This window comes from Numida meleagris, chromosome 2 (genome assembly GCF_002078875.1).
Source record: "Numida meleagris isolate 19003 breed g44 Domestic line chromosome 2, NumMel1.0, whole genome shotgun sequence".
In the NCBI taxonomy this organism is placed as follows: domain Eukaryota; kingdom Metazoa; phylum Chordata; class Aves; order Galliformes; family Numididae; genus Numida; species Numida meleagris.
The window spans coordinates 33,838,812-33,864,318 of record NC_034410.1 but is presented as its reverse complement, the minus strand read 5'-3'; the positions used below and the strand labels follow the sequence as shown (position 1 = coordinate 33,864,318).

Sequence of the window (25,507 nt, the reverse complement as noted above, 5' to 3'; positions counted from 1 at the left end):
CCCAGGCAGAAGTCAGAGGTGATGCCAAGTGTTTCCCCACTGAGGACCATGTCCCTGACTGCAGAGAGGTATTTGCCATCGTAGCCCTTGCATTCCAGGGGCTGGATCCAGCCATTGTTTTACACACAGACCTTCCATGGGAAAGGTGTCTTTCTGACCACAGGATGTGGTACCTTTGCAGCATACCACAAAAACCCTTTGAACAAGCATGTATGCTGGCTCCTTCCATCACTTTCAGCCCACTGCCATCACTTAGCTTTACACAACATTTGACTCCTGTCTCATTGATCTTCCTCATGCTTTCCTGGTTCTGGGCAGCACAGGCAAGGAGTGCACAATGTAAGCCTGGCACACAAACAGCTATCACAGCCTTCACACCCACCTTTTAGTTACCTTGCTTTCATTGCTTGGCTCCTTCCCCAGAATGCAGATGTATAAATGCCCCTCCAAGCTAGCCTGACTACAGAACAATCCAGTGAGACTGAGCTCTCCAGGCTCCAAGCATGAGAAAATGATTCAATTAGAATTTGCAGTCTGCTATGGGGAACAAACATGCAGGACAAATAGTGCTCATTAGCTCTAGTGCCTGTGAAATTGCACATTGTGCATCTGGAAGCACATCATGTTGCTGTGTGCTATGCACTGGGCAGAGTCCATAGTGGCCTGGCAATACACAAAATTCTGACACTGATGCGACCTGAAGAGTTTTAATTGAATTGTAAAGTTATAGAATCATCAAGATTGGAAAAGGCCTTCAAGATCTCCAAGTCCAACCATCAACCTGACCTACTGAGTTGCATTACTGTACCATGTTACTTAATGTCACAAATTACTTGAATATGAACACATCGTCATCATTCTGACCTCCTGACTATATCCAAAGAGGTTAACAAGATGGTAAGTGCATTTATTTGTAAAATAGGCTCACTGTTCTTAGAAGCATTTTCCAATTATTAAAATACAGCCCACAAATTACTGCAGCCTACGTACTAGTCAAGCCCATCCCGAAATGCCTTAGTTTATGCTTTACCCTAAATCTAGCACCACTTGCCTCTCTGAAATCCTTTACATATGGAGTATTATGAATTTATGTTATGTATTTCCTTCTGTGTTTTTCACTAGGATGCCGCCGTGCTTACTGCGGAGATGGCTACAGACATGAAGGAGTGGAAGACTGTGATGGGAAGGATTTTGGATATTTGACGTGTAAAACATATCTCCCTGGGTATGTATGAGCTGTCTTCCCTTGGGTTTGTTATTTTTTCTTCACTTTCAGCATTAAAGGAGTAGAGGATTACACACATAAACCTTGTTCCTCTGGGACCACTGCAGATAGTGAGGGAGAAAGCCCCTATCACCTTATTTTTGTATGTTAAAGCTAAATTTCATTTCTCAGTTATAAGTACGTGTTTACAAAGTGAATGATCATACAGATATATGTTTACCCATTGTTTGCAAAGATTTATTCATTTGGTAACATTATTATTGCATTAGTACTCACCCATCACATACTAAGAGCAAGATGCACCACGATGAAGAGATGATGTCACTGAAGGAAAGAAAACCAACCAAACAAACCACAGCCTCCAAACAACCTCCTGTACTTTTAGTGAGTGCTCTAGAGGTATCTTTTTTTCTGAATCAACCATTCATCTATCAACCTTTCTAAAGACCAGGAAATTCACTCAGGAGCAAAGACATACATCTGCTTAGCAACACCCTTCATTTCAAACATTTGTACATTGTTGACTTGCCTCCTCTGCCTTTGTTCAAGCAGCCTCCTCTGGTGAGCATTTCGCCTCAAGCAGCAGCACCTCTATTTAACTGTCAGGTATTGTTACCCGATAACAGGAAACATTTAATTTGCAAATGAAATTATGTGCAGAGCCCTCATAATTCATGGAAGAATAATGTGCTAATTGACAGGAATAAGAAACCACAGGACATCTTTGTAAATCAAGTGCTGTGCTAATCCTTCCACTGCAATAGTTGGAGCATGCCTGGTGTAAGAGATTACTAGAATTGAGACTAGTAAACCTGACAGTCCAAAACATTTTGAAGAGCTCCCATCTGCAAACAGTATGGAGCTGCTCTCTTGTGAAAGCTATTCCATCTTAAGAATAGGAAGTTCAGTGCCAAAATGAGACCCACAAAAGTGTGAGGAGGTTTTATAAATTTCATTTTCCATGTATAATCAAGTAGTGAAAAGCGACTGAGATCTTTTATCTTTGTGTTTGCAGTCTGTATGTTGTCGTCTCAATCAGAGAAAGACCTGTGACTCATCAGTAAAATGAGATGAATATATGAGCTTGGCATTGCAGCAGGAGCTTCACCCTCTTCTCCAAAACCTCTGCTGCAACTGATTTTCCCATTATCTATATTCTTTCCAGCCACCAAGTCCCTCCTCACATTTCATAAACCTTCACTTCAAATTTTTGTTCAGTTTCTGAGAATGTGGTTTATCCAAGGACACATTTCAAAGGACTGGTGCTTTTACTACAGTTTGTGGATTATCTGATGGATGAGTCATTCACTTGGACTCATGGTAGCAATAAAAACTCAGCAAAAATGTTTTTTTATTTCATTAACATCTCCAGTCAGATGTTCAGTAGGTAGAGTCATTGCAACACAGTCTAAATCAGCAGAAAGACAAAAATGTTTTCTCTCATTTTGCAAAGGCGTCCTTTTAGTTCAAAGGGAGGCATCTGTCACTATTGTTATTTCAAGTGCATGAAAAATAAGTTAAAGGATGGGCACATTCATGCCTTCTGGAGCCCTTGGAAGTAACTGGAAAAACACTTAACTTGGATTCTCAGATATTTAGTTACACTCTTCCCATGAGTGAGTGCCAAGGCCTCCTGCACCTACGGGCATGAGACAATCAAGCCCCACAGTCAATTTTGTTTGTTTGTTTAAATTCTAATTATTGGTAATTAAGACTTTATTCATAGTGACAAGGAGAGCACAGCAGAGAACCGTGGGAAATCGCCCTTATATTTTCGTTGCCATATGTCATTGCACTTGGTGTTTTCTGATGTTCTTGATTCTTACAGAGAAGTCCATCCAGAGAACACATGATGTGAGCTACAGCACGTTTTGAAACTGAGATATTCTCTTTCATTTTAGGTCTTATGGAAAACTGCGATGCACTTCGTACTGCTACATTGACTCTACACAGTGCCGATACTTCACATGAGGGGAGCAGAGAAGGGCAGCATCCCAGATGTCACGGGGTGCGAGGTGCTACGCTATCATCTATCCAGGAAGGTCTGGCATTAAAAAAAAAAAAAAAAGAAAGAAAAAAAGCCATCTCTGTATGAAAACAAACAGACTTCGTACTGCTGATGGCCATTTTGAGATGTTTGTCTTTTTTTTTTATAAGTCAGCTTATGAAAAAAATAGGACCACTGTATCCTGTCTTAATAGAGAAACTCAGTGTTTGCCAGTAAGACTCATGCGGCTGTGTCTGGGGACTCACACTGTCACAAATGCTACAGGAAACGGAATGCCACTAACCAGGAATATTGTGTAACAAGACAACATTACCTCGGCTTAGCACTGTTCAGCCTAAATTAAGTTCTTCAGGGTTTTTGTTTTTCAGCCTTCTCAGCATAAACACAAAGCATATCTCGGATGCGGTGTTTATAGAGACTTTCTCTTTTATTACAATGTGAACTTCCTTTGTGTCGTATCCAGGGGAGCGATGATGCTTTCAGCAGCACTGTGGTTAGCTGCACACCTTTGTGGGTCAGAGGAGCAGGGGCCTTCCAGTAAATGCTTTAAAGATCAGCAAATGGGGCAAAAACCCTCCAGGTAAATGGTTGGGCTGCGTCCATCTGCACCATCCACAGAAATGTGAGCTATCATACTAGGCCTCAGCCCGCAGGCCACGAAGGCCAAAGGGGACAAACAAATGGTGACGCAGCCAAGGTGCTCTCACTCCAAGGAGGATATCAGGCTGGGACTGAAGATGCAGGATGAGTTGATTTCATTTTTTCACCTTTGCCAAGCCAGCTGCACTCTGTGTGAGCCCAACAGGACTGGGGAAGTGCTGGGTCAGCAAGGCTGCCCACCTGGAACCTCAGTGCAACCAGGCCTGTGCTCTGGTCTCTGCCCTGGAAGGCCTTGTTCTCCTCCCATGGTCCGCCAAACTCCGTCCTTCCGTGATGGCTGTACCCATCCTGTGTACTGACCTGTCTGGACCTCTCTCCTCTCCTGCCATTGTGTCTGGAGCCCCCCGCAATGTGCCTCCTCACTTTTGTATCCCCATGACACAAATCCTGGCCTAGTGCACTTGTGGGTGCTCATTCATGCTGTACAATGTACATATATCTCAGTTTTTCAGGAAGTTTGGTCAACTCTACTAGCTCTGATAGGAGTCAGAGTAATTATCTACTTATTTATTAGCAAGCATTAATGAACAAATTTCACATGGGAAGCATATTAAATACTTCATGTGCAAGAGAGTTCATAACAGAAGAATACGGTACAACGATATGTGGAATTCAGGACTAAGAGCCTCAAACCAAGGTGTGATTTTCATACAGGCCACTCTTTGCTGCTTTGCTGTAAATGCTGTACTTGAATGTTTGAAGTGTGTGAGTTGCTTGTCACAATGGCAGCACCACAGCAGCTGCACTTATATGGTTACTTCTTAAAAGTTGAATAAAGGTGGATGTTATGTTATAATGATAATGCATTAAAGCAACCAAGAATACATACGACTTCTACCACTTGTATAGGAGACTTTAGCTCTGCATGTCCAAAGTGATACTGGAAATCATCAATTAAAAGCAAAATAAAATTAATGTACTTTGTGGCTGTTGCTTACCTGGGCTGCTTGTGCTGTGAAACTGAGCCACCAACAGCTGTAGCCTGTTTCAATAGCTCAAAATCTTTCTTCTTGTTGCCTTTTTTTCATTATTTAAACAGAGGTCTTAAAAAAAGGTCAAAGAACCAAAGGGGCAAGGAACTTGCCATAAGCTCTGGGAATCTGTGCACTAGGATAGCTGCCTTGTAATGTCCCATGTTGGTGTAAGCGGTGGGTTTCAGCTGGTGGGATCCTGGCGGGATCCAGCACGTTCTCGAAGGAATCCATCTCCACTTGCAGCCCCCCAGAAGGCTGGAGTCCTTAAAAAATTCAGAAGTCCCAGCGGCCTTTCACTTTCAGCTTTAAGTCCTGTTGTTTTCAAAAGCTCCTACCTCCAAAGGACATTGTAAAGCCAAAGTGCACCAGGGGCAGGAAAAGAAAAATGAGTCGTGATCACACACATCAAATTGTAGTGTGCTGCACATACAGAAGGGCAGCATCAGCCTGGTCAGAAAACAAAGCGTGGATTTTAAAAGAACTGTATTAATACAGCACAAAAATTTCAACATCTTAACAAAAAGAACTGCAAGTTGTAAGAGAAAAAAAAAAAAGACATGGAACAAGTTTCTTACTACCATTACCATCTTGTTCCCCTCTGATGATAAAGCATCAGAAAAAAACATCTGAGGACTGTTAAGTATTCATGTTATAAAAGACTGTGAAAAAACCTTCCTCCTTATTTCAGATGTATCTACTTTATTATTAATTGAGGATTCTTCAGCTGGATGGTGCCTGGGCTGCTATGGTTTATATTCCCTCCTTGTCTGAGTTTCTTAATGCATCATGCCAAGTGTGGCTCAAAAGTTGACTGAGTTCAGTTCCTTGGCCTTCTGTAGCAGCAAATGCCCGTGGGAAAGTTTTCTAATCATTAGTGCACAGCTGTAGATGAACTCAGAATTAGTATGAGCTTACATCATGCACTGTATTTAATGTATACTAAAAAGCCAGCTTGCACTTAATATGTGATTAAATATGTGTAGTTATCTACCGCATGTATTAACAGCTCACGTCAATAAATCATGCTACCTTAATTCTGGCATTTCCTCGTTTTCACTTAGCTCCTTTTGGCTTTTACAACACAGCTTGTACATGCCCAGCCGTGTGCAAGCTGGGGCTCTCTGTGCTGAGGACTGGTGTCATACCGAGCATGGGGAGCTCAAAGCAAAGCCCGAGCGTGTGCTCCCTCATGGGTAATGTGGGGGTTCAGTGCATGTGGGGAGCATGGGCCTGGAGATGCGGAGCCAGGCCAAAGTGCACAAGAGCACAGTCCTGCTGAAAATCGCATTAGTAGCTGCTTCCCTCTCCCCTGCAACCCAGGTCTTGGAGCTTAAAAAGCACCGAGTCACAACATCCTTCCAGCAGTCTTAATCAGCCCTGACAGTTTCCCGTGTGGCTGACAGAGGGTACCTGTCAGATGTGCTGGTTTCAGCAGTTCTGCTGCTGGCACACACAAGCTATGAGAGACACTGAAAACAGGGTCACCTGAAACAGGGTGACTTTCTGAGCAGGACAACTGGTGTGAAACGCTGTGGGATTAGAGCATCTAAAAAAGGTACAGCCATGGAGCTGTACCTGCTGCTGCCCAGCGATGAGCAGGCTCTGCTTTGGGCTGCCAGATATTGTGCTGCTGGGCTGACCCTCAGACATTCAATGTTTATCCCCTGCTCTGTATGCTGAGGGGGATAGGTTGGGGGGTTGCCCAGGATAAAGAGCAATGGGCAGCAACACCTGGAGCAGCAGCTGCAGGCCCGGTTTTACGGCTGGCTGGTTGTCATAATTCAGCTGCCTGGCAGCCTGCTGAAGCCTCATTAGGCTCTTGAGGGACAGCGGGAAACAGGTGCCGTGTGGCGAGCGCCATGGGGAAGAATCTCTGTGTACATGTTGAAGGGCTGCCCCTGTATTTTGTAGCAGTAACACCCACCTTCGAGTCAGGGTTACAGGCAGACAGCTGCAGGCAGCAGCCCCAAGAGGCCAAGGGGCTCCAGCTGAGGAGAAAGGAGGTGAAACTCCCTCCCCCACAAGTGCAAGGCTGCCCTGCTTTAGGGATGGGCTGAGGGCTCGGTAGAGCAAAGCTCAGAGCTCCCCATGGAAAAGGGCAGCCCATCCCAGGTGTCACAAGGCAGTTAGCAGTACATCAGCAGCAGGGTTTCTGCAGTGCCAGGCAGTGTGGTGACACTGAGTTCTCCTCTCTGCCTGGCACGTCGATGCTCAGGTTTCACAGCAGGGTGGCCTGCGCTGCTGAGCATAGGCACACGAGAGCTGAAAACATTGTGATTTTTATCATACAAAGAGCTCGCGTGTAACGTCAGCACTTTGGAGTGGAAGGAATTCCCACTGCCTACAGCTCAGCTGGACATGGGCGTTGAGGCTGAAGGACAGTGTGCCCGACAGCTCTCATTTATAGAGATGATCAACTCTGTGCAACATTTATGTAGGGATTTGAACCACGGCAGTTCACAAGACTGTACCTTGGCTTCACCAAACTGAATTCCAAGGCAAGAGCCTCTTAGTAAAGGACACACTCACCAGCTGGTCAGGGAACATACAAAAATGACTTGATTTCCTGATGTTAAAGGATCAAGAAAATGTAAAGTCATATTTAATTACTTTTTCAGAAGAAGGTCTACATTTCAGAAGGAGCAGTAGCTTGGCTGTGCCAGCTTCAAGTAGAAGACCAATGTAAGAAAACAAAACACCAGATGGAGAAGTTTTCAGGCTGGCTGAGAAGCCATCCCCATCTTCCACCCTGGGGCTGTTTGGAGCCTCCTGCCCAAGGTGACCAATAAAGCACGAAGTGGGCAAACCCAGCAGTGGCTATTTATACATTGACAGCATGACATCTATTAAAGGGGAGAGAACGTGAATCCTTAAAAGATAGATAGGGCATGAAATTAAATTGAGGGAAATCAGCAGTGAAACGGCAGGAGTCAGCGGGTGATCGGGAAGCTCAGCATTCCCCTAGGAAGGGGACAGTTCCTTAAGGCCAAGTGCCTGCCCCTTGCCACCCTGCTGCATGCATGTTTTGTTGCCCACGTGAAGCTTTCTGTTCTGTGGCTTCTGGGCAATGCGCACATCACACAGTGTGGGACGCAGCGTGTCGGCCAGCATTGAATCCCTGAGCTGAGGCTCAAGTATCAGGTGGTGGGGACGCGCATGGTGCTGAAGGCACAGGGCTCCCTTGCGCCTGGTACCAGCTGCCAGGCAAGAAAGCAAGTGGAAAAGTGTGACCTATAGGAAACTATGTGAGGCACGTCTGTCTCTGGAGGCTACAGATGAGCTGACGATACCAACACTGGAAACAGATGCTAAATTAATTGGAAATTGTTTTGGCGGAAAGCCATCGCTGGAGCAGGAGCCTTGGTATAGAGACAAATTGATGCAAAATGTGTTTTTAAGTCTCAGACCTGTTTGGGTTTGAGAAAACTGTGAGCCGGACTCTTTTTGGCGTAGCTGCAGGAACTTTCACAGTTCATCTTTTGGAAAGCAGTGAAGTCCATGCTCACATGTGGTGGGACAGCACCAGGGTCAGCTTGGGATCTGGCAGGGAGGCAGGCCTTGACTCCTTGACTCCATGTCCTCTTGGCTCATGGCTCTGGAAGGATGCAAGGATCACCAATTTCAGTTCCTCCTGCTGCAGGCAAAGCACTGGCATCAATGGTGATCCACTACTCTAGTGGTAGTTTGAATAGTGAAAGATCTTTGGAGGAGTTTTAACAAACCTTGAAACCAGAACAACAGCAAATACGGGCTGGTAAAAGGTGAAGGTTACAGGGATGCAAGCATGCAGTGAAACTTGGAAAAGCCTTTTTCCCAAATGTGCAAAGTCAGGGGTTGAGCCTGCACTGCCATAGACTGGCTTAGGTTGGAAGGGACCTTAAAGCCTGCCCAGTTCCAACCTCCTGCTGTGACCAGGGCTGCCACCCACCAGCTCAGGCTGCCCAAGGCCCCATCCAACCTGGCCTTGAGTGCCTACAGGGATGGGAGATCCACAGCTTCTCTGGGAACTGTTCCACCTTGGGCAGGAAAGGAAAGCTGACAGCTTTCTAAGGCTGATGGATTTTTTTTTTTCCTGACAACACACAAGAAACTCAAATCTGTCTTAGACTAAAAAGTAAAAGAATAACTATTTATTAAAAATATATTTGGGCCAATTTACTGAAATATTAAGAAAAAATACACAGTAACTTCATTGACTAATCTTCCAGACAGACACACACTAGCTTTCTTGCACTAATGTCTGGAAGAAAACTTTTCTCCTGGAGGCCCCGATTCAGAGAAGAACTTTGTCCAAACACATTGAACTTGTATTAAAAACGTGCTCTGTCCTGATTGTATCACTGCATTACAGACCCTTACGCTGCATTTCAGAAGTTCTGTATTTCCTGTGGGCCAACATGATTGCATGCCAGCCCCACGCTGCCCCACTAGTGGGGTTTCCAAAAGAAAACAACCTGGTAAAGGTCTCATTCTGCCCAACAGCATTGGTCAAAACCTTGGTGCTGTGAGCTTGCATTGGTTTTCTTTCCTCAAATTCAGATTTTTTTTAGCGTTTTTCTGTATGGTAAAAGACTGTTCTGCTATCTTTTGGTCATTGCTGAATCTTTAATGTGTCCTCTTTAAGCTTCCTATTTAAGCAGCAGCACCTGTGTGTTCCTACATGTCCAATATGTTCAGCACACCACCACTTCTTATTTTGAGCCGCAGATCTAGATTCCTGTTGGGACAGGAATTTAACAGGCTGCTTGTCAAAGCCCATGACCTTTACTCGTGACCATCACAAATTCTGTCAAAGCTTTAGCTGGGGATCTTTCTGCAATTCATCTGGGACCCTGCAGTGGCAACAGATTTGCTTATTTTAACCGAAGGAGGTTGTGGTGGAGAAATGCTTGCCTGGGAGCTTTTTGTGCATGTGATTTCCATTAGTGCTCGCATGTGCAGTGCTGCTGGAGAGACAGGGCTACAGAAAGACAATCAGATGTGACAGATACACGATAGTTCTGCTCTCGTGTCCTTGCTCTGTTTATACAGAGAGAGAAAAGGGAATGAAAAAAGCAGTTACATCCACAATACATAAAGGGCACTTTGTCCTCATCTCAGGATGACCACAGAAATTTGAAAATCCTGAGGTACTGCTAAAGAACAGATTCAAGTCCAGGCAGAAGGGCATCCTTACCTGTAATTGTTACATACAAATCCTCTGATGGTGCCAGGCTGTTTTTTGCAGCAGCAGTCTTCAGCTATTTACATTAGCCAAGGACCCACAACTATATTGCCGATGCAGCTTTTATTCTCGTAATCAAAACAGGCTCCGTGTGTGTTAACATTCTTCATACAAAGATACATACACGTAGTTTCTATGAACCAGAAACATACTGTTTTCGACTGTTCACACAGTACCTAGAACAGATGCAGTCCTGAAGAGCACTTTAGGCCCTCTATTGAATAAAAAAAACAAATCCATGCAAGGAAGAAGTGAGATTTTAAAACATGCTTATTTAAAATAAGTTTATTACAATGAAATAATAAAAAAGTCTGGCAAAGGTCTTAACAATACTAAAAAAAAAAAAAAAGACAGATGCTGTATCATGTGAGAGATGATGCAGATTGGAAACCCCTAAGTATTTCAGGACTGAGCTGCTTATGACAGCACAGTTTGTGCAATGCTTAACGCTGGCGGAGGTGATTTCTGGGGCATGAACAAGCCCTTAGAATTGAATTTAAAGCGTGAGGCAATATACCTTCTTTTCATCTTACATTTAAGTAAGGCTCACTGTAAGCTCAGCTCAACATTAATAAAACAAATGCCCAAAACTGGATTGAAAAATGCAAGAAAATAGAAATGGAAACCACAAAAGCAAGCTGCTTTGGTTTTCAGTTCAGTCACCATATTCTGGAATGCAATTTGCTTCTTTTGTTTCAAGTAGACAAAAAATCACAAACTTTCAAGGTGGCTTTAAATGAAAGAATTGAAGAATAAATTTGCGACCCCTAAATGCTGCAGTGCACAATAAAGTAAGCAAACATGAAACTTCCTTGTTTCCATATCCTGATTCCTGCTCAATACAAAGTTTGTAAAAAGTCTTTAGCACATCCAGAGTATGGGGGTGCACGCACACAAAATACTATACCAAGAAAGGGATATTAACAAATGCCAGTGAAAGGCCACACTTTGAAGAAATGCACGCCAATGGAAGAAGTCTGTCAGTGAAACATACATCTGTGCTCAAACTTCAAAGCAAGTGCTTAAATCCTGGTGTGAACTGAGTAGGATGAGCTCCTGAATGGGTTTGCTCAGAGACACAGAGTGTGGTCTCCCCTGTGCACAGGGGGGGGATTTTATACTGGAGCATGCAGGACATCAAAGCGTGCAGGGTTTGCTCACCAAGGGGCTACCGAAGGCAGCAAAAAGGTAGGAATTCAGTTATTAGTTCTCCCTCTTCTCTGTTTTGTTATCAGTACTATGTATGCAAAGAGAAGAGAAATAAGCCCCAGTATAAAACCCCGTGCTTTCACTCGTAAGAGGTAGAACTGCCAATTGTGAAATGTCCTGACTTAAATTTCATCAGTGAAATTAAAAGTTCAGAGTGGCATCGTTGTCTTGGCAGAGTATCTCAAACCAGGGCAAAGCTTCAAAGAAAAGCAGCACATTCTCCATCCAACTCTGTACTTGCCACAGAATTCTGATCTGCTTTTCAAAGTTTCCTGATTTACAACTTATAAAACCTCCTACTTCACACTGCTATGAAGATGCTTCAGCTGGACAGCAACAGCTCTGACAGCAACAAAGGTGACAAATGGGAGGAAAGGAAGGGGTGGGAAACAAGTGGGGAAGAGGAAAGACAGCAAGGTGGGAATGTGCTAATGACCTTTTTTTGGTGTCTAAAAGACATTTTAGGGGTCTTTAAAGCTTTTCACAAAAGCTGAATCGATGATAAAAAGAGATGGTAAGAGGCTCCAGCGTAAGCACACAAGTAATACCATTCTCTACAGTGGTCCACGTCCCTTTGCCAAAGCACATTGCAAACAACTGGAGCACATTTTTGAGCATACTTCTATGTGGCCAGCTGAGCAAGTGACAATGTTCAATCTATGAAACATTTTTAAAGCAAACGACTGAAACCTGAATCCTGATGATGCTTTACAAAAGGTTTGTCAGTGAAGGTATATGGTCCTTAACTTTAAGTGCATTTGTTGAAGGGAGACCCATATTACAACAGTATCGAGACAAAATGTTTCAATGAGACCTTAATGCTAAAGCACTTGAGTATGCAGTTCATACTCTAAAATTGTAATGTCAGAGAACTTCAGTGTGCAACTGAGCGCGGTGCCTTAAAATAGCAGAGGGGGCTTCAAAACACAGTTTGTCTTAAAAAGAAATACAAAGTAAATAAAAGCCTCCCATTGCTACGCAGAACTCCACTGAAATCATTTAGGAACTCTGCTCTAATGCCAATAGCTCTGTATTACAAAGATGTGTGTATGGTCTCTACTAAAATATGCTGACAGCCATTATTCGGCACTAGATAGCACTTTCTTTCAGATTGCTTTGGGATTTACCATGTCTCAGCAAGGACGTGCACTGGACAGACTTTGTCCATGTCATGAGCTGTATCAGAGTTCTATACCCAGCTGTACTTACTTCACAAAAAGCAGTCTGACTCTCCTAGGGTAAGGCTGTGATTACTCTTATTTTCCCATGGCTAAGTAATATCCCTGAGAATATGCAACTGCTGGACATTGAAGGAAACAGCTGAAAGCACTTCTAAAGGAAAGGGACACAAAAACTTCAGACTAGTGCAGTTTAAGAAATTAAAGCAGTTCACACAAAGTATACAGAGCAAGGGTGCTGTTATCTGAGAGTCACATAGACTGCTATGTGTATACCGGTCAGTTGTTTATAAATGTCAGCCACTAAACAAAAGCAAAGAAACCCAACCCACCACCACTAATCAAAGAGCCAAATAAATCAAACAAAAACCACCCACCTCTTCTCCAATTCTAAACTTGAGGGCCAAAAGCTAGTTGCTTGTCCTCTACAATTACTAAAAATAAGAACCATCCTCTATGCTTGCCAAATAAGAGGCTAATCATCTAGCTGCGTATTTGTTTACGTGTAGTAATCTGGTCTATTGCATCCTTATGGTATAACTTGGAGTTCAGCTTTGCAACATGCTGCATAGATTTCTCAGTGGTGGTTTGACTGAAAAGATAGCAGTCGTAAGTCTTAAAGTGCTCAACATCCTGCAAGAACAGTGCATGAAGAAGCACTGGTTTTGAAGGCAAGGTGATCTTGCTCAATTCCATCTCCGCAAGTCCCCTATTAAACAACATGGACAGCGACGTCTCCTGAAGCCACCACCTTTGCAGAACGTTCCCAAGCACCAATTCCAGAGTTTAGAAAGACCAACTTTACACAGAAGAGCAAAGCTAAAAAGCCTGCTCTGCAGGAGGATGCCACGCTAATTAGGGAATATGCACTGCAGTTGGCTTCCTATTTGTTAGAAGAAAGAACTGTAGAAGTTAGTAATTGCGGAAGCTAGAGGCCAAATGAAGCTGTTAAGTTCCTTGCTTAAGAAATAAAGCTTCTTTACTTTTTGTATCAAATACTGGGCTTGGCGCGCTACTAACAAGCCAGTGGTTCTCTCGCTAGTTGAAAAAAACAAAGCAGAACAAATGAAACAAAATCAAAAAACCTCCAAGCCTTTAAGTGCTAGATCTGTTTTCCTGCTACTGGAAAAGCTTACAGTAAAAAAAGGGAAGTCAATTTTCATCATGATTTCACCATTACTTTTTAGAAAAGACCGATTTCTTCCTGCTCTCCCCACGCACTCCTGCTATTTTGTGGCAATGCAGTCTCTGTTACCCTATCACAGCACTAAGACCTCTTATAGCAAACTTTGCCACATAATAGCTGAAAACCCTGAGGAAACCTCAGGGGGTGGAGAGCTGGTTGTTCTGCTGTAGGTACAGGTTTTTTTGCATTCATACTTCAAAGAAGCAGACAGTCATAAACCAAAGGTTCTCTGCTTCATTTTTAGCACTGCAAATAGAGAAATAATTGAATGGAGCTTTGGTCAAAAGTTTTGACTTCATATTCAAACAAATATATTCTAATTAAAATAAGAAAACTTCAAGTACTAAAAACCCTACAGCCTTCTGATTCTATCCTGGTGCACGTTGGAACTACAGATAGGCACAATTCAGAGAAGACGACAGGAACAAGAAAGTCATACTACTTAAATGCCTAATTACAGTTCTAATATCTTGCTTTACGCACTAAGCGTGTCATTTGGTGTTTTCTTCACTCATCATATGCTTTTCTTAAAGCCTGCAACACTAGGCTCCTTAGAAAGGATCAAGTATTAAGTATGCAGAGAGGCTGCTTTCTCAGAATGATGCAGCAGGCCTGCAGTACATTCATTTTAGTCAGAATGCATTTTTTAGCCTAGCAAAAGCTAGTATTTACCCTGTGAGTATGGTGACAATGAAACTTCCGTATTTACAAGGATTCGCCGACTTTAAGGACCTCCGTACCATCAGTCTTTTTTCCTCATGAGGAAGACTCAGCTCTTTGGGCAAAGCTATCCAAAGCCCTGTGTCACTACTGCAAGACCCACTTATGCCTTGAACTGGCAGTAACTCACAGTATTCTAATCGTCAACACAAGCAGGAATTTCGTCCTTAACCATCTATCTATAACAAACTACCTAAACGGACTTCTTTATCACTTCACAGTGCTATTAGGAGCACATTCTTATCTGCATCAGTAAAGGGGGAAAAGAGCTAATTTTACCTTCTTAATTCCAAGTCACTTCTGCATAATTTCAGATTTTAAGGTCTGCAATTGGCATAATGTGCAACAACTCAGTGATAAATTCTAGCTTTCCCTAGGCTTTGCTATTTCTTGCTCACTTTCATGAAGTCTTGGCCCATAATAGCAACCTAAGGACTTCAATAAAATCAGCTTTTTAAACTGCTACCTGTATGCAATTTAAAAACAAATATATTTTTGTGTGAATTTAACTTAAAAAAATCCTAAACCCAAAACACAGAAAAAAAACCACTTTAGTAAACCAGGATGATGGACATATTTTCAACTGCATGTGTAAAATGCTGTTGAAACCCGCTGGGCTCTGCCAGTCTGTGCCAGTTGAGGCTCTGGCTCACCAGCCCCAGCAGTGGGACAACCACTGGGCAGAAGAAACAACAGTGGTACCCGTGCAGAGAGAATGGCACACCATGCTCACAGCCTTCCCTCCTCTTGTCATGCATACACTTTTCCTTCCTGCACCACAATATATGGTGCAGCACGCTCACTTCAAGCAATATGGGCAGAAGCATCCTCTTGCTGTGGAGGGCACTTGGGGAAATCTCCTTTAGATTTGGCTCACTGTCAGGAGCCAAACGGGAAAATGCAGTACGTACAGGTAGCTGGGACAGAACAGAACACAATAGCTAGTTTCCAAGGCTGGTTCCCAGTGGAAGCTCAGATCACCAGCCATGTGCTCATGGTGAAGATCTCTAATATTTGTGGAGATGCTGCACTAACAAAACAAAACAAAAGCTTAAACCCAAAATAAGGTAAAAACTCACTGCATACCTGTTAAGCTGGCATTTAACCACCCTTCTCTTCTGCTACCAGGGTAACAACAATGCTCAGTAGAGTGGGCAGCACAGGGCACGGGAGAGTCTGAGCCAGCAGTGCCTGCTTGGTTCCACATGACATCACAACACTGCTGCATGTGCGGCTCCCACACAAAGCGTGGAAGCAAAGGGCAAATTCTGCTCTGCTACTTTTACAAGGTGAAGGGAACAGGGAGTGAGGCAAGTGAGAAACAGTCCAAAACATTCATCACAGACAGAGTTATAACCCAAAAAGAAACTGTACCTCTGCATTTAAACACAAAACAAGCACAACAAGAAATAAAAACCATACACGCCCTTTCCCCCAAATGCCCACACCTCTCCCACCTGAAAAGCTACAGTGAACAGAAATGATGTTCAAAAAAATCTTTGTTAACAGAAGCAGTCCCTGAAGTTTTAAGATGTTGTCTTACTGTAGTCATACCACCTCATCTGACTCCAAACCATGTACTTCATAGAGAGTGTCCAAGATATTTAGCTGCTTTTCCATGGCTGGTAAGTAAATGCTGAGGTCCCTCTGCATTGCTTTGTAAAATGTTTCCTCCTGAGGATCACAGTCTTCTACAGACAGAGCTGCTACAAAGTCTTCATACGTTGGAGCTGCCCTTAAAGCTAACTGGGAAAGGAAACAAAGCTTTTAGATTTGCCAAACAGAATAAGAAAATAAACCCAAGTGAAGCTGTGAAAAATTTCTAAGACATCTCTTTTCACACTTAGATTGCCTAGATTTATTACACTGATACATACATGGGTATGTTAAGTTTTTTAACTGATAAGGAAACTAAAATTTTTATTATCTCTGTGTAGGTCCTCAGCTTAAGACATCCTCAGAGATGCCTGATTTTTAGGAAGTGTCAGTTTATCATATTTTGTACAAATAAAGAACAAACATCAGAAGTTAACTAAACAGAAAACCCAAGTAAGTCTAGATTAAGGAAGCTCCCAACTCAGAATCACATGCTTCAGCACTGACATCCCATTCTCAAAATGCTTTTTAGAAAACTCTCCCCAGTATTCCTTCTTCTCCCAGCCTCAGTCATGATCAGCTGGCTGAGGCATTCCTTTTTCTTTTTATAGTTTCAGTAATAATATCCAGTGAAAGACACAAGGGGGAGCTGGCAGACTGGACAAAAATAAACCACTGGAGCAAATATATTCAACTCCTGTCACAATCTACATCAGCCCTTCTCGAGTGCTCACACACAAAGAAAGATAAATCCTCAAATAAACAATCTCAAAAGTTCACTTATTTTAACAGGCCTGCAAGACTAAAGTGCAAAACACACAATAAAAACAATATGCATGCAAAAATAATCCATTTCAGGTCCAGAAAACAAGTCCCACCCTGAAAGCTCAATGCTAAATACCACCCTAGCTACAATCCCCACTCTGAGGATAAGATCTGACAAAGGAATCTGCTTATTTTAATGCTTCTATTTTAATACCATGTTAATTAAAAATAATAGAAGCTCTCAATAACAAGACCCCCAGGTTAAACAGTAACTATGAGAAGCTCTTACCGCAAAGACTCCACGGACAACCCAACCATGGTGCTGCCGTAATGTCTTTCCGTAAGCATTGTCTTAAAGTAAACAAAAAAAAGAGATATATGTATGGCATTTATGTTTGCATCACCAAGAGATATCACAGCTTAGGAACAACTAGTCAAGGATATATTATTGCTACTTGATGCAAATGATTGCTTTAAGCATTAAAGTTATGTCTGAGAGGAAGGAAAAAAAGAGAGGCAGATCAGGATTCTGCACTGGGGTCTCAGCTCTGCTGTCAGTCTCCTACAAGTCAGCCATGGCAAGTAAGTGTTCTAGCTGACAGGAAGGTAAAGATAATTATTTGACTAGCTGTGCTTCACAACTAACTTTTCCTCTACTATCTAGTTCTTAGTTCAGTGCGAGTCTGAGAAAATGTTACATGGGGTGAAATTATCTCATAAGCAGATGGTTAGCCAGCTTCAGCCTACATGGTTAACTCAGATATTGAATGAGAACCTTTTCTTTACACTCGAGGGCCAAGTTTTAAACCCTCAGAACAGAAAATAGAGGGCTCTTATTTAAAAAAACATAAACTCTGTGCCTCTCTTGTGAGTGCCTCTGACTGTAGCCTTGGATGAAGATCCCTACGTTCCTAGATAGTTCTGCTTTCATATAGAAAGCATTCTATATAAGGCTCAAAGGTGTTCATTTTGTATTTTCCCAGTTTGTTACTGTCATTGTTCAATATCTTTGGCATTCACTTTAATTTTTAAGCATCTGGCACTGTGTTATAGATTCCCTGAGCTACATCAAGAAAATATCTTTTGCTGCATTTGGATATTTGCTTAGAGAACTGCAGACAGTTATTCCTGAAGAGCATAAAAAGTCAGTAAAAGCTAGCCACATTATCCGCTGCAATATGAAATACTCCTCATCTATCGGTCTAATGACTGGTGAACGTGTCCTTTCTATCTTTACAGTAAGAGAGAATGTATCAGAAAGGTACAGTAGTAAGAGCAAAGAAATAAGGGGGAAATAAACATTATGTAGCAAATAGTATTGACAAGTCTATTCTCTGGCTTAACAACAAATATAGGGGACATTAAAAACATCAAAAGTTGACAAGTTTGTACTATTATAAGATTAAATAGCATGAAGACAGAAAGCATTTTAACTCAGGAAGAACCAAATCTAAAGTCGGTTTATATTTTGTTCTGTACTTGCTGTGGTCACTGGCCTGACTCAGTAAGTGACAAAAACCGTACACTTGGAGTATTTTCTTTTCTTCTCTTACAATCTTCCTTCAAACAGACATAGACAAGTCATGGCCATACTGGCAAAGAGGTGATTGATGGCCAACTTTGCAAGGAACTAAAGAAATAAAACAGCAACTGTGAATTTGGGAATGCTCTCACTGCCTATCAGTGGAGAAAATTGATTGAGACAAAGCACTTTTCTCCTAAGATATGTTTATCTCCCCTGCCAAAAGTATGCCAATTAAGTGAATATTTATCTGGCATTAAACCAAGATTGACCAGTTATTTAGCAATCTGCTTGATGATTGTCATTTTCAAAAAACAGAAATTTACAGAAAAAGTTGCGTCTTGGAGATTATTTGTATTATTAATCACTGAAGAAAAGAAGACATGTTCAAAACAAGAAGGAAAACAGCTAAGTATGTAAATTCAGAAGCACATGAAGAATAAAGCAACTGGTACTTACTCAGAGCTGTCTGGATATTCTTTTCTCCATTCTTCACTTCTGTCAAAAACCCTTTCAAGAACTTTAAGCCTCTGTCAGGATGAACCCACAAAACAAAGAGAAATCACGTTTATAACAAAGTAGGCTCCACAGCTTGCAATTCAGTTTTGGAGGTTTTGTAACATCAATATACAGTCAGCTTCTCATTTCTATGTATCAGAGGGATATTCTGGAGCCAACTCAACACCCACTGCTTATAAAACTCAGAATTACAGAACCATTTTCAATCTGAACAAAGTAATGCAGCCATGTCCTCCAGCCTCTCTTCCAGCCTAAGGAAAAAACCACTTCGCTAAAACCTTTGTGCTGAAGTCTGAAATCATCTGCCTGATGAACTGGCTCAGCAGGAACAGTCATTCCCTGTAACTTGTTCTGTTTTTTTATATAGAAAAAAGGCTGTCTGTGATTATTATTCAGATCTTTTGGTATAGTTGCAGTGACACAACTAGTTTGTTTCATGTACATACCCTTGTGCTGGCCCTTTGTTGCAATTTGATTGTTCAGAGTTGAAACAGATATGAAGCTGTTACCTTTTCAGCCATAGGAGTGCCTCTGTAGCAGAGTTTCTAACTTGTGCTACACCTGCATTGACTTCATGGAGAACTATCTTCTGCAGGGTATCAAACTCTTCTTTGTTGGTTATAAATTTCTGGTTTATTTTCTGGAGAAAAAAACAAGAAACAAAGCTTTATGTTTTTAAGATCAAACAGCACCCTGTCCCACGCATGCCACCTATTTATCATAATTCTTACTTGCAAAGAGATATTACAGATCCCCCCCACAGTCAGTTCCATCCTCTTAGGCTCATTATGTGTCATTTACATGTTGTACTGAGGGAGATGGTTCAGTGGGAAATATTGGCCATAGGTGGGTGGTTGGACTGGATGATCTTAGAGGTCTTTTCCAACCTCGGTGATTCTGTAATTCTATGCATCAAGCAGCTGGCAGGCTTATGTCACAAATTCCCCACTGTGGGAAAACAAAGACATTCTCACTTTGATGAACAAAAGACCTTGGGATGAGTAAACAAACTCGGCAGCTACTTGCTGCCAGATATAAACACATAGGAGGCTCCTGGCTTGTACAGGTGACCAAGGGGTTGTTGCGCGGGTATAAAAGGTTGTGAGCATGTACAATAAAGGTCTTTGTCCTGCACTAGCAAGGGCGCCCTGTATCAGGGACTTGGGGCAGCTTAGTCGGCTGACTGGTGGCAACCAAGACTGTTGAAAGGAAGCAGGAATCAGGCACAAAGCCACAATCACTTCTGCAGGACGGAGGTGAGCAACGGGGAACAATGGGATCAAACGTAACAAAGGAAGAGGAGGCGGTTTGCAAAATAATGGAAGCGATTTTGCAGAAGCACCACGCTAAAGTGGAAGGCTTCGATTTAAGGCGACTTTTGGTGTGGATCTGTCATAAGGTAGAGGGATTAGATGGGAATGAGGCTGTGGGATGCAGCTCCATGCTCTGCCCCTGTGGCTGAAGAACTTTTGGGGCCCTGGAGATCGGTTTTTGAGTCGCTAAAAAAACACGCGGAATCCACTGCGCCGATAGAACCCACCGCTCTTCCTGTAGAGGGGGCTGCTGCTGTTAACCCATTATATTTTGTTTGAATTTGGGAGTGCTAGGAATGTGTTGGCTCTATGCTATTTTTCTAGTGTGGGAGTTTAGTCGCAGTAAGACATGTTTTCAGTTTACTGAGACTGCTGTTTGAGTTAATACTATTCCTCTAGATAACATGCGTGCCATCACTGATAACATTTTCTGGAGAAAACATCGATAGGTTTTAGATAACAGTGAATGTGTCTTTAGGTTTTCGCATGCTTGCTGGTATGTATTCCTTGTATTATATCGTGCCTTAGAGCCATGATTAATAAGGAGATCAACCAAGTGCTTGTTGTTCAAACTAATAAAGAAGGGGGAGATGTGGGAAAACAAAGACATTCTCATTTTGATGAACAAAAAGACCTCGGGATGAGTAAACAAACTCTACTACAGCTCGTCTGCAGCTACTTGCACCAGATGTAAGCACGTATGAGGGGCCTGGCTCCTACACATGACCAAGGGGTTGTTGCACAGATGTAAAAAGTTGTAAGAACATACAACAACGGTCTTCATCCTGCACTAGCAAAGGAGTCCGTGCCTCAGCTGCCACACCTCATGGCTGCGCACAGCCCCATACACACCTGGCTGCTCAAGAGGGGCCTGCAGCTCAAGAGGGATCACAGATGAGCTGGATCAGCCTTGCACCACAGCACTGCCTGGCTCTACCTGCACCAGGACTTGGCTCCTACTGTGAGCCCACCACACAATGCAAACAAAAGCAAGTGGCTCGGTCAAGGATCTGCATTTTCTCTTTTAAACAGCATTCTTCCAGTGATTTGTTATTGTACACCAAGGAGATTTGTTTTGCTTTTCTTTTTTTTTTTTTTTTAATCCTTGAAAGAAAGGCTAGGAAGAGTCTCTGTGAATACATCTTATCTCACAAGAAGCAAAGCTTTTCAGACTTAGAGCTGGAAGAACTTTCAGGAGAAGCTAAGCTGAAGCATTCGTTCCCGATTCGCAGCTCCTGAGAAGCTGGTTCTTAATGAGCACATTTCCTCCTTCTTGGCTGAGGAAAGGTGTTTCTTTCCTGTTTGTCCTGCAGTCTAAAGTTAATATTGATACCACCACATTATGACTTAAAATCCTTTCAGCTCAGAATCAAAGTCATATACATTATGCAACAGACTTTTTACTTTGCAGTCAGGTATTTTCCAAGTTTGGAATATTTTCTATGTTTGGTCGTGCACAACAGTTGGATTTACTAAATACAGCATGTACTGTAAGGACAGAATTAGGAACGTTTCAGTGTTCTGATCTGGCAGATAGCAGAATTTTCAAATGCTATAAAGCCTTCCAGCATTGACTGCTATGACAAAAATTCTTGGGGTCTGGTAGCTAAGATAGATATTTTGTTTAAAAATGCAGTGTTAAAAATTAACAGTTACCTTGATGTTACCTACAAAATCCATTTTAACAGGAGCAAAAACAGTTGGTCCCAACTTGTCTAGAGAAAAAAAAAAGGGCACATACTTTAAAATTACGTCTCTTTTCAGTCTTCATGTCCTAGTAACAATTTTATTTACTGTCTTAACAATCCCTCTAAAAAGCAGGAGAAACTAGAGGAACAACATAAACTTAAGTCTTTCTTTGGGTTAGAACAAATCTATACTGGCTGGTATAAGTGTTAAAATACACATACTTTCAAATGCTAAGTCCTCAGGAGGATGCACACTCACAAGGACTCATACCCACTGTTAGATTCAGGGGCAAAGGAGGTGAAGGACTGCACCAGCTGGAAACAGAAGTATTTGGGGCATGGGAGGAGAATCAAAGAGCGACAATAGATACTGTAGCTGATAGTGTACAGACAGCTGTACTGGATGCATAAGGAATTACATGCTGCTCTTTTGAGGGGAAAAAAATTACTGTTCCAGACATACCCACAGATTTCCAGACAGCTTATACACAGGTCCTATCTAAATGAGAGAGGATCCCCTATAAAGAGCAGGAATGAGAAACATCTAGCACCAGTCACATTAGTTCTCTTAGTAGGAATTACTTATATTACCTTAATTCACAGAAGTAAAAAATTTGCCAAAACAACTGTTCCACCTTTTCTCCCAGCTGGTGGCAGATAAAAGGACTCAGAGGCACCACAGCATGAAAAGAAGCAGCTTACCCAGAACGGGCACAATTGCATAACATGACTCCAGAAACTCTTCTGTTGGTATGCCCTCTTCCTCCTGAAGTTCAATATCACTGAACCTGGTGTCCAGGACAAGCAGGAAAGATTGTTACTTTAACAATGCCTTTTCTGCAACTACTAAAAACCAGAACTACGTTTCATGTTTGCTTAATTTGAACAGAAATTAAATTTGTATGTATTAAACCACCAACATAGCCTTTGTTTTAATCATTTAACGGCTGCAGAAAATACCCATCTAGTGGCATGTGAAGCATGTAACTACAAACAAGAGAAAAACCCTCCCACTCCAATCTGTACAACTGGTTTTACAAAGGACATCTTCATCCATGTCTGTGCTGTATGCATTCTTGTTACATATTATTTCAGCAAATACAGCTTTGCAGACAGAACAGACTTGAAAATGAGTCAATTAAAGGCTTAAAAAGTTTAATTATCCTTGTGATTTAAATCTGCAACAGGTACTACCTATTGCTCATGACACTGAAGAAAGTAGGAAACCCATTTTCATTTTCATCTTCCTCACACAGAGTCAATCCACTTAAAGAATTTGTTTCTGACTGCAGCAACCTGTGGGCATCAAGGTTTTCTACAGCTTGCAGCTTGTTCTCTCCATCTTCTTTAATGCCTTACATTCAAAGGAAACAAAAGAATAACATAAATAGAAAAAGAAAACAGCCAAATACCCATCCTATTGCTACTGTTCCTCAAGATGTGTTCTATTTGAGGGAAGGCATTAGGATATCTGGATCATGTAAATTTTCCCTGCCAGCGCCATGATACCACACTTCTGCTCTCAGCTGCTAAGTCAACACTCAGACTAGTCCCCTCCCCACTGTTTTAAATCAGTCAAACCAAGCACCAGGCTGCAATGTCAGCAAACTCATGCATTCTCAGCAAAGACAGCCTCATTAGAGAAGAGCTTTGAAGAAGCGATTATATGCGGGCCAGTACAGACTCATCTATTTGAAGGAAAGTAGTTCTCACCCAGCTATAGCTTCCCCAGTACTGGTAAGTAGCACTGCCCATTTTCAGAAGCTGACTTGTTTGCTTTTCCTGGTAAGTAAGTAAACTGCCTGCTTAGGTAGGTACTGCTATGATATTAAAGGTTGCTACATTCTCATGATCTGAAATATTATTCTTAAAGTTTCCCAGAAGATCCTGTTGTCTTTTTCCCCACTGTGGTTTATTTTATTTCTTCTTTAGGGTCAAGTGCATCTCTTTCATATGTAGGACTACACAAGCACTTCAAAGGAAAACTTATCTAAGTCTTATATACCCCAAAAAAGGTCACACCCATGCACAGCAAGACCTTCTGACCACATAGAAAACTGCAGGTAACAATCTGAGAAGCAAAAATGTACATTCACAGCATCTGCAGTGTACAGGCCATGGGCCAAAGCATATCCTACTGCCTCACCATCCAATAAGCATATCCACACTGCCACAAAGATCCAGAATTTCTCAGGGAACTCGTCTCTCCAGGAAAGGAATACTTTCAAATGCCAGTGGAGATTTATAGACCTGAAGTGAAATTGAACTTCTGGCAGAAGAGATTCAGTTGCAACAAACTCTCTTCCTCTGAAGACAGCCTCAAAGCAAGTTTGCAGCAATCCCAATCATTTGCAGAACCACTAAATAAGCCTGGAATGCGTGCTGGGTGAAAAGAACTATTCACATCTGGTAACAGCAACAGCAATGAGACTTCAGACATGTCCCCCAGGGCAAAAAAAAAAAAAAAAAGAGAAAAATGGCCTCAGACATCACTGTCTGTGCCTCATTTCCAAGCAAACCAACTCTGGTAAGGAACTAGAGTTTTAAGGATGCTACCGATCTGTCCTGCAAAAAGACACAGGAGTCAGAGAGTAAAGAAATAGCTCATGTCCACAGTGACTTCACAGGAGTACCATGCATAAAGACCGGGGTCTTCTGAAATATCTAATTCAAATAGTAAACCCTAACTGACAAAAAGAGCAAAAGCTCTGAGATGAAGACACGTTACAGTACTTCAAATGCATAGAGAAATCAAATCCACAGAGAAGATTTTAATAGGCTTGATTTCAGGGCAGATGAGAAAAATACTGGGGGCAGATACCTCTTGTCAGACCAGGCAGTGTAAGAGGTGCTTTCTAATATACTCCACTGGAAGGAAAAAAGGTTTAGTTTTCCATAAATATTTGTCAGAGCAAACATTAGCAACTACAAGGTCAACCACTCTGACATAGGCACATACAACTTCAATGCTTCTTTCTGACAGTGCAACCCTATATACTAGCAGAGGTGCTGATTTTCCCAGCAGAGAGCCTCTGGGAATTAAATGTTTGTCCACAGATCAAGAAATGCCCAAGCTCTGCCAGAACATATCGGTGTGAATGTCAATCAGCATCTAGAGGAGCCTGCACCTGCCCAAAAAAGAACTTTTTATTTCTTCACCATTCAGTCCTAAGATAACTATCAATGAGGGAAGGAACTATGCTGAGAAGACTTGACAACAGGCAGGTATCAGACTAAACTACACTGACAGTCCCTCTCCTGGGAAGCAAAGCATCAGCAGCACTCTCACAGGCAGCCTACACCGCCCTCCACTTAAAGAATGATGATGCTGGATAAAAGACTGTACACATACTTACCTGCCAAATCTTCTATATGATCCTCAACAGAAACATCACTGCTCCCCTCATTTGTTTCCAAGTTTAAACATGATAGACTTTTTATAAGGGTTTGCTCTTGCTTGTTAATTTCTGCTTTTACAGAGCCATTTTCACAGGGATTCAATTCCATCTGCCTGAAGGAAGTGAAGGAATAATGGTTAGTATGAAACAGTGCTTTGTAAGCTTCTTCCTGTGAAAACACACAAATAACAATACGGGAAAAACAGTGGCCAGAAATTACATGCTGTCACAGGCTGCTCTGAGAAAAATAACTTCTCTACAGTAATAAAAGGAACCAGGCCGGTTGTCCACAGCAAGTAGGATATATATTAACAACCTCAGT

General features: G+C 42.1%; 2 protein-coding genes across 5 annotated transcripts in view; one reads left to right on the top strand and one right to left on the bottom strand.

The window, feature by feature from the left end:
• Window positions 1–8,844, top strand: part of COLQ (collagen like tail subunit of asymmetric acetylcholinesterase) — a 41,618-nt gene extending 32,774 nt beyond the window's left edge. Inside the window, exons 16-17 of the mRNA XM_021388511.1 lie at window positions 1,123–1,225; window positions 3,127–8,844. Coding sequence (XP_021244186.1) covers window positions 1,123–1,225; window positions 3,127–3,196 — 173 coding nt within the window. The 3' untranslated portion in view covers window positions 3,197–8,844. The remainder of the gene's footprint in view (window positions 1–1,122; window positions 1,226–3,126) is intronic.
• PLEKHA8 (pleckstrin homology domain containing A8) overlaps window positions 8,916–25,507 on the bottom strand; it is a 29,253-nt gene continuing 12,661 nt past the window's right edge. Inside the window, exons 7-16 of one of the 4 annotated variants that reach the window (XR_002435716.1) lie at window positions 25,144–25,298; window positions 22,982–23,141; window positions 22,490–22,575; window positions 21,756–21,814; window positions 19,296–19,426; window positions 18,727–18,797; window positions 17,035–17,096; window positions 15,471–16,130; window positions 10,044–10,224; window positions 8,916–9,886 (exon numbers count right to left, since the gene is read on the bottom strand). Coding sequence is in view for 2 of the 4 variants with exons in the window: in XM_021388509.1 (XP_021244184.1) it covers window positions 15,933–16,130; window positions 17,035–17,096; window positions 18,727–18,797; window positions 19,296–19,426; window positions 21,756–21,814; window positions 22,490–22,575; window positions 22,982–23,141; window positions 25,144–25,298 (922 nt within the window). In the remaining 2 variants the exon portion in view is untranslated. Of the gene's footprint in view, window positions 9,887–10,043; window positions 10,225–10,361; window positions 16,131–17,034; window positions 17,097–18,726; window positions 18,798–19,295; window positions 19,427–21,755; window positions 21,815–22,489; window positions 22,576–22,981; window positions 23,142–25,143; window positions 25,299–25,507 lie in introns of those variants that run through there. The other 3 variants (XR_002435717.1, XM_021388509.1, XM_021388510.1) reach the window with 3 other exon arrangements.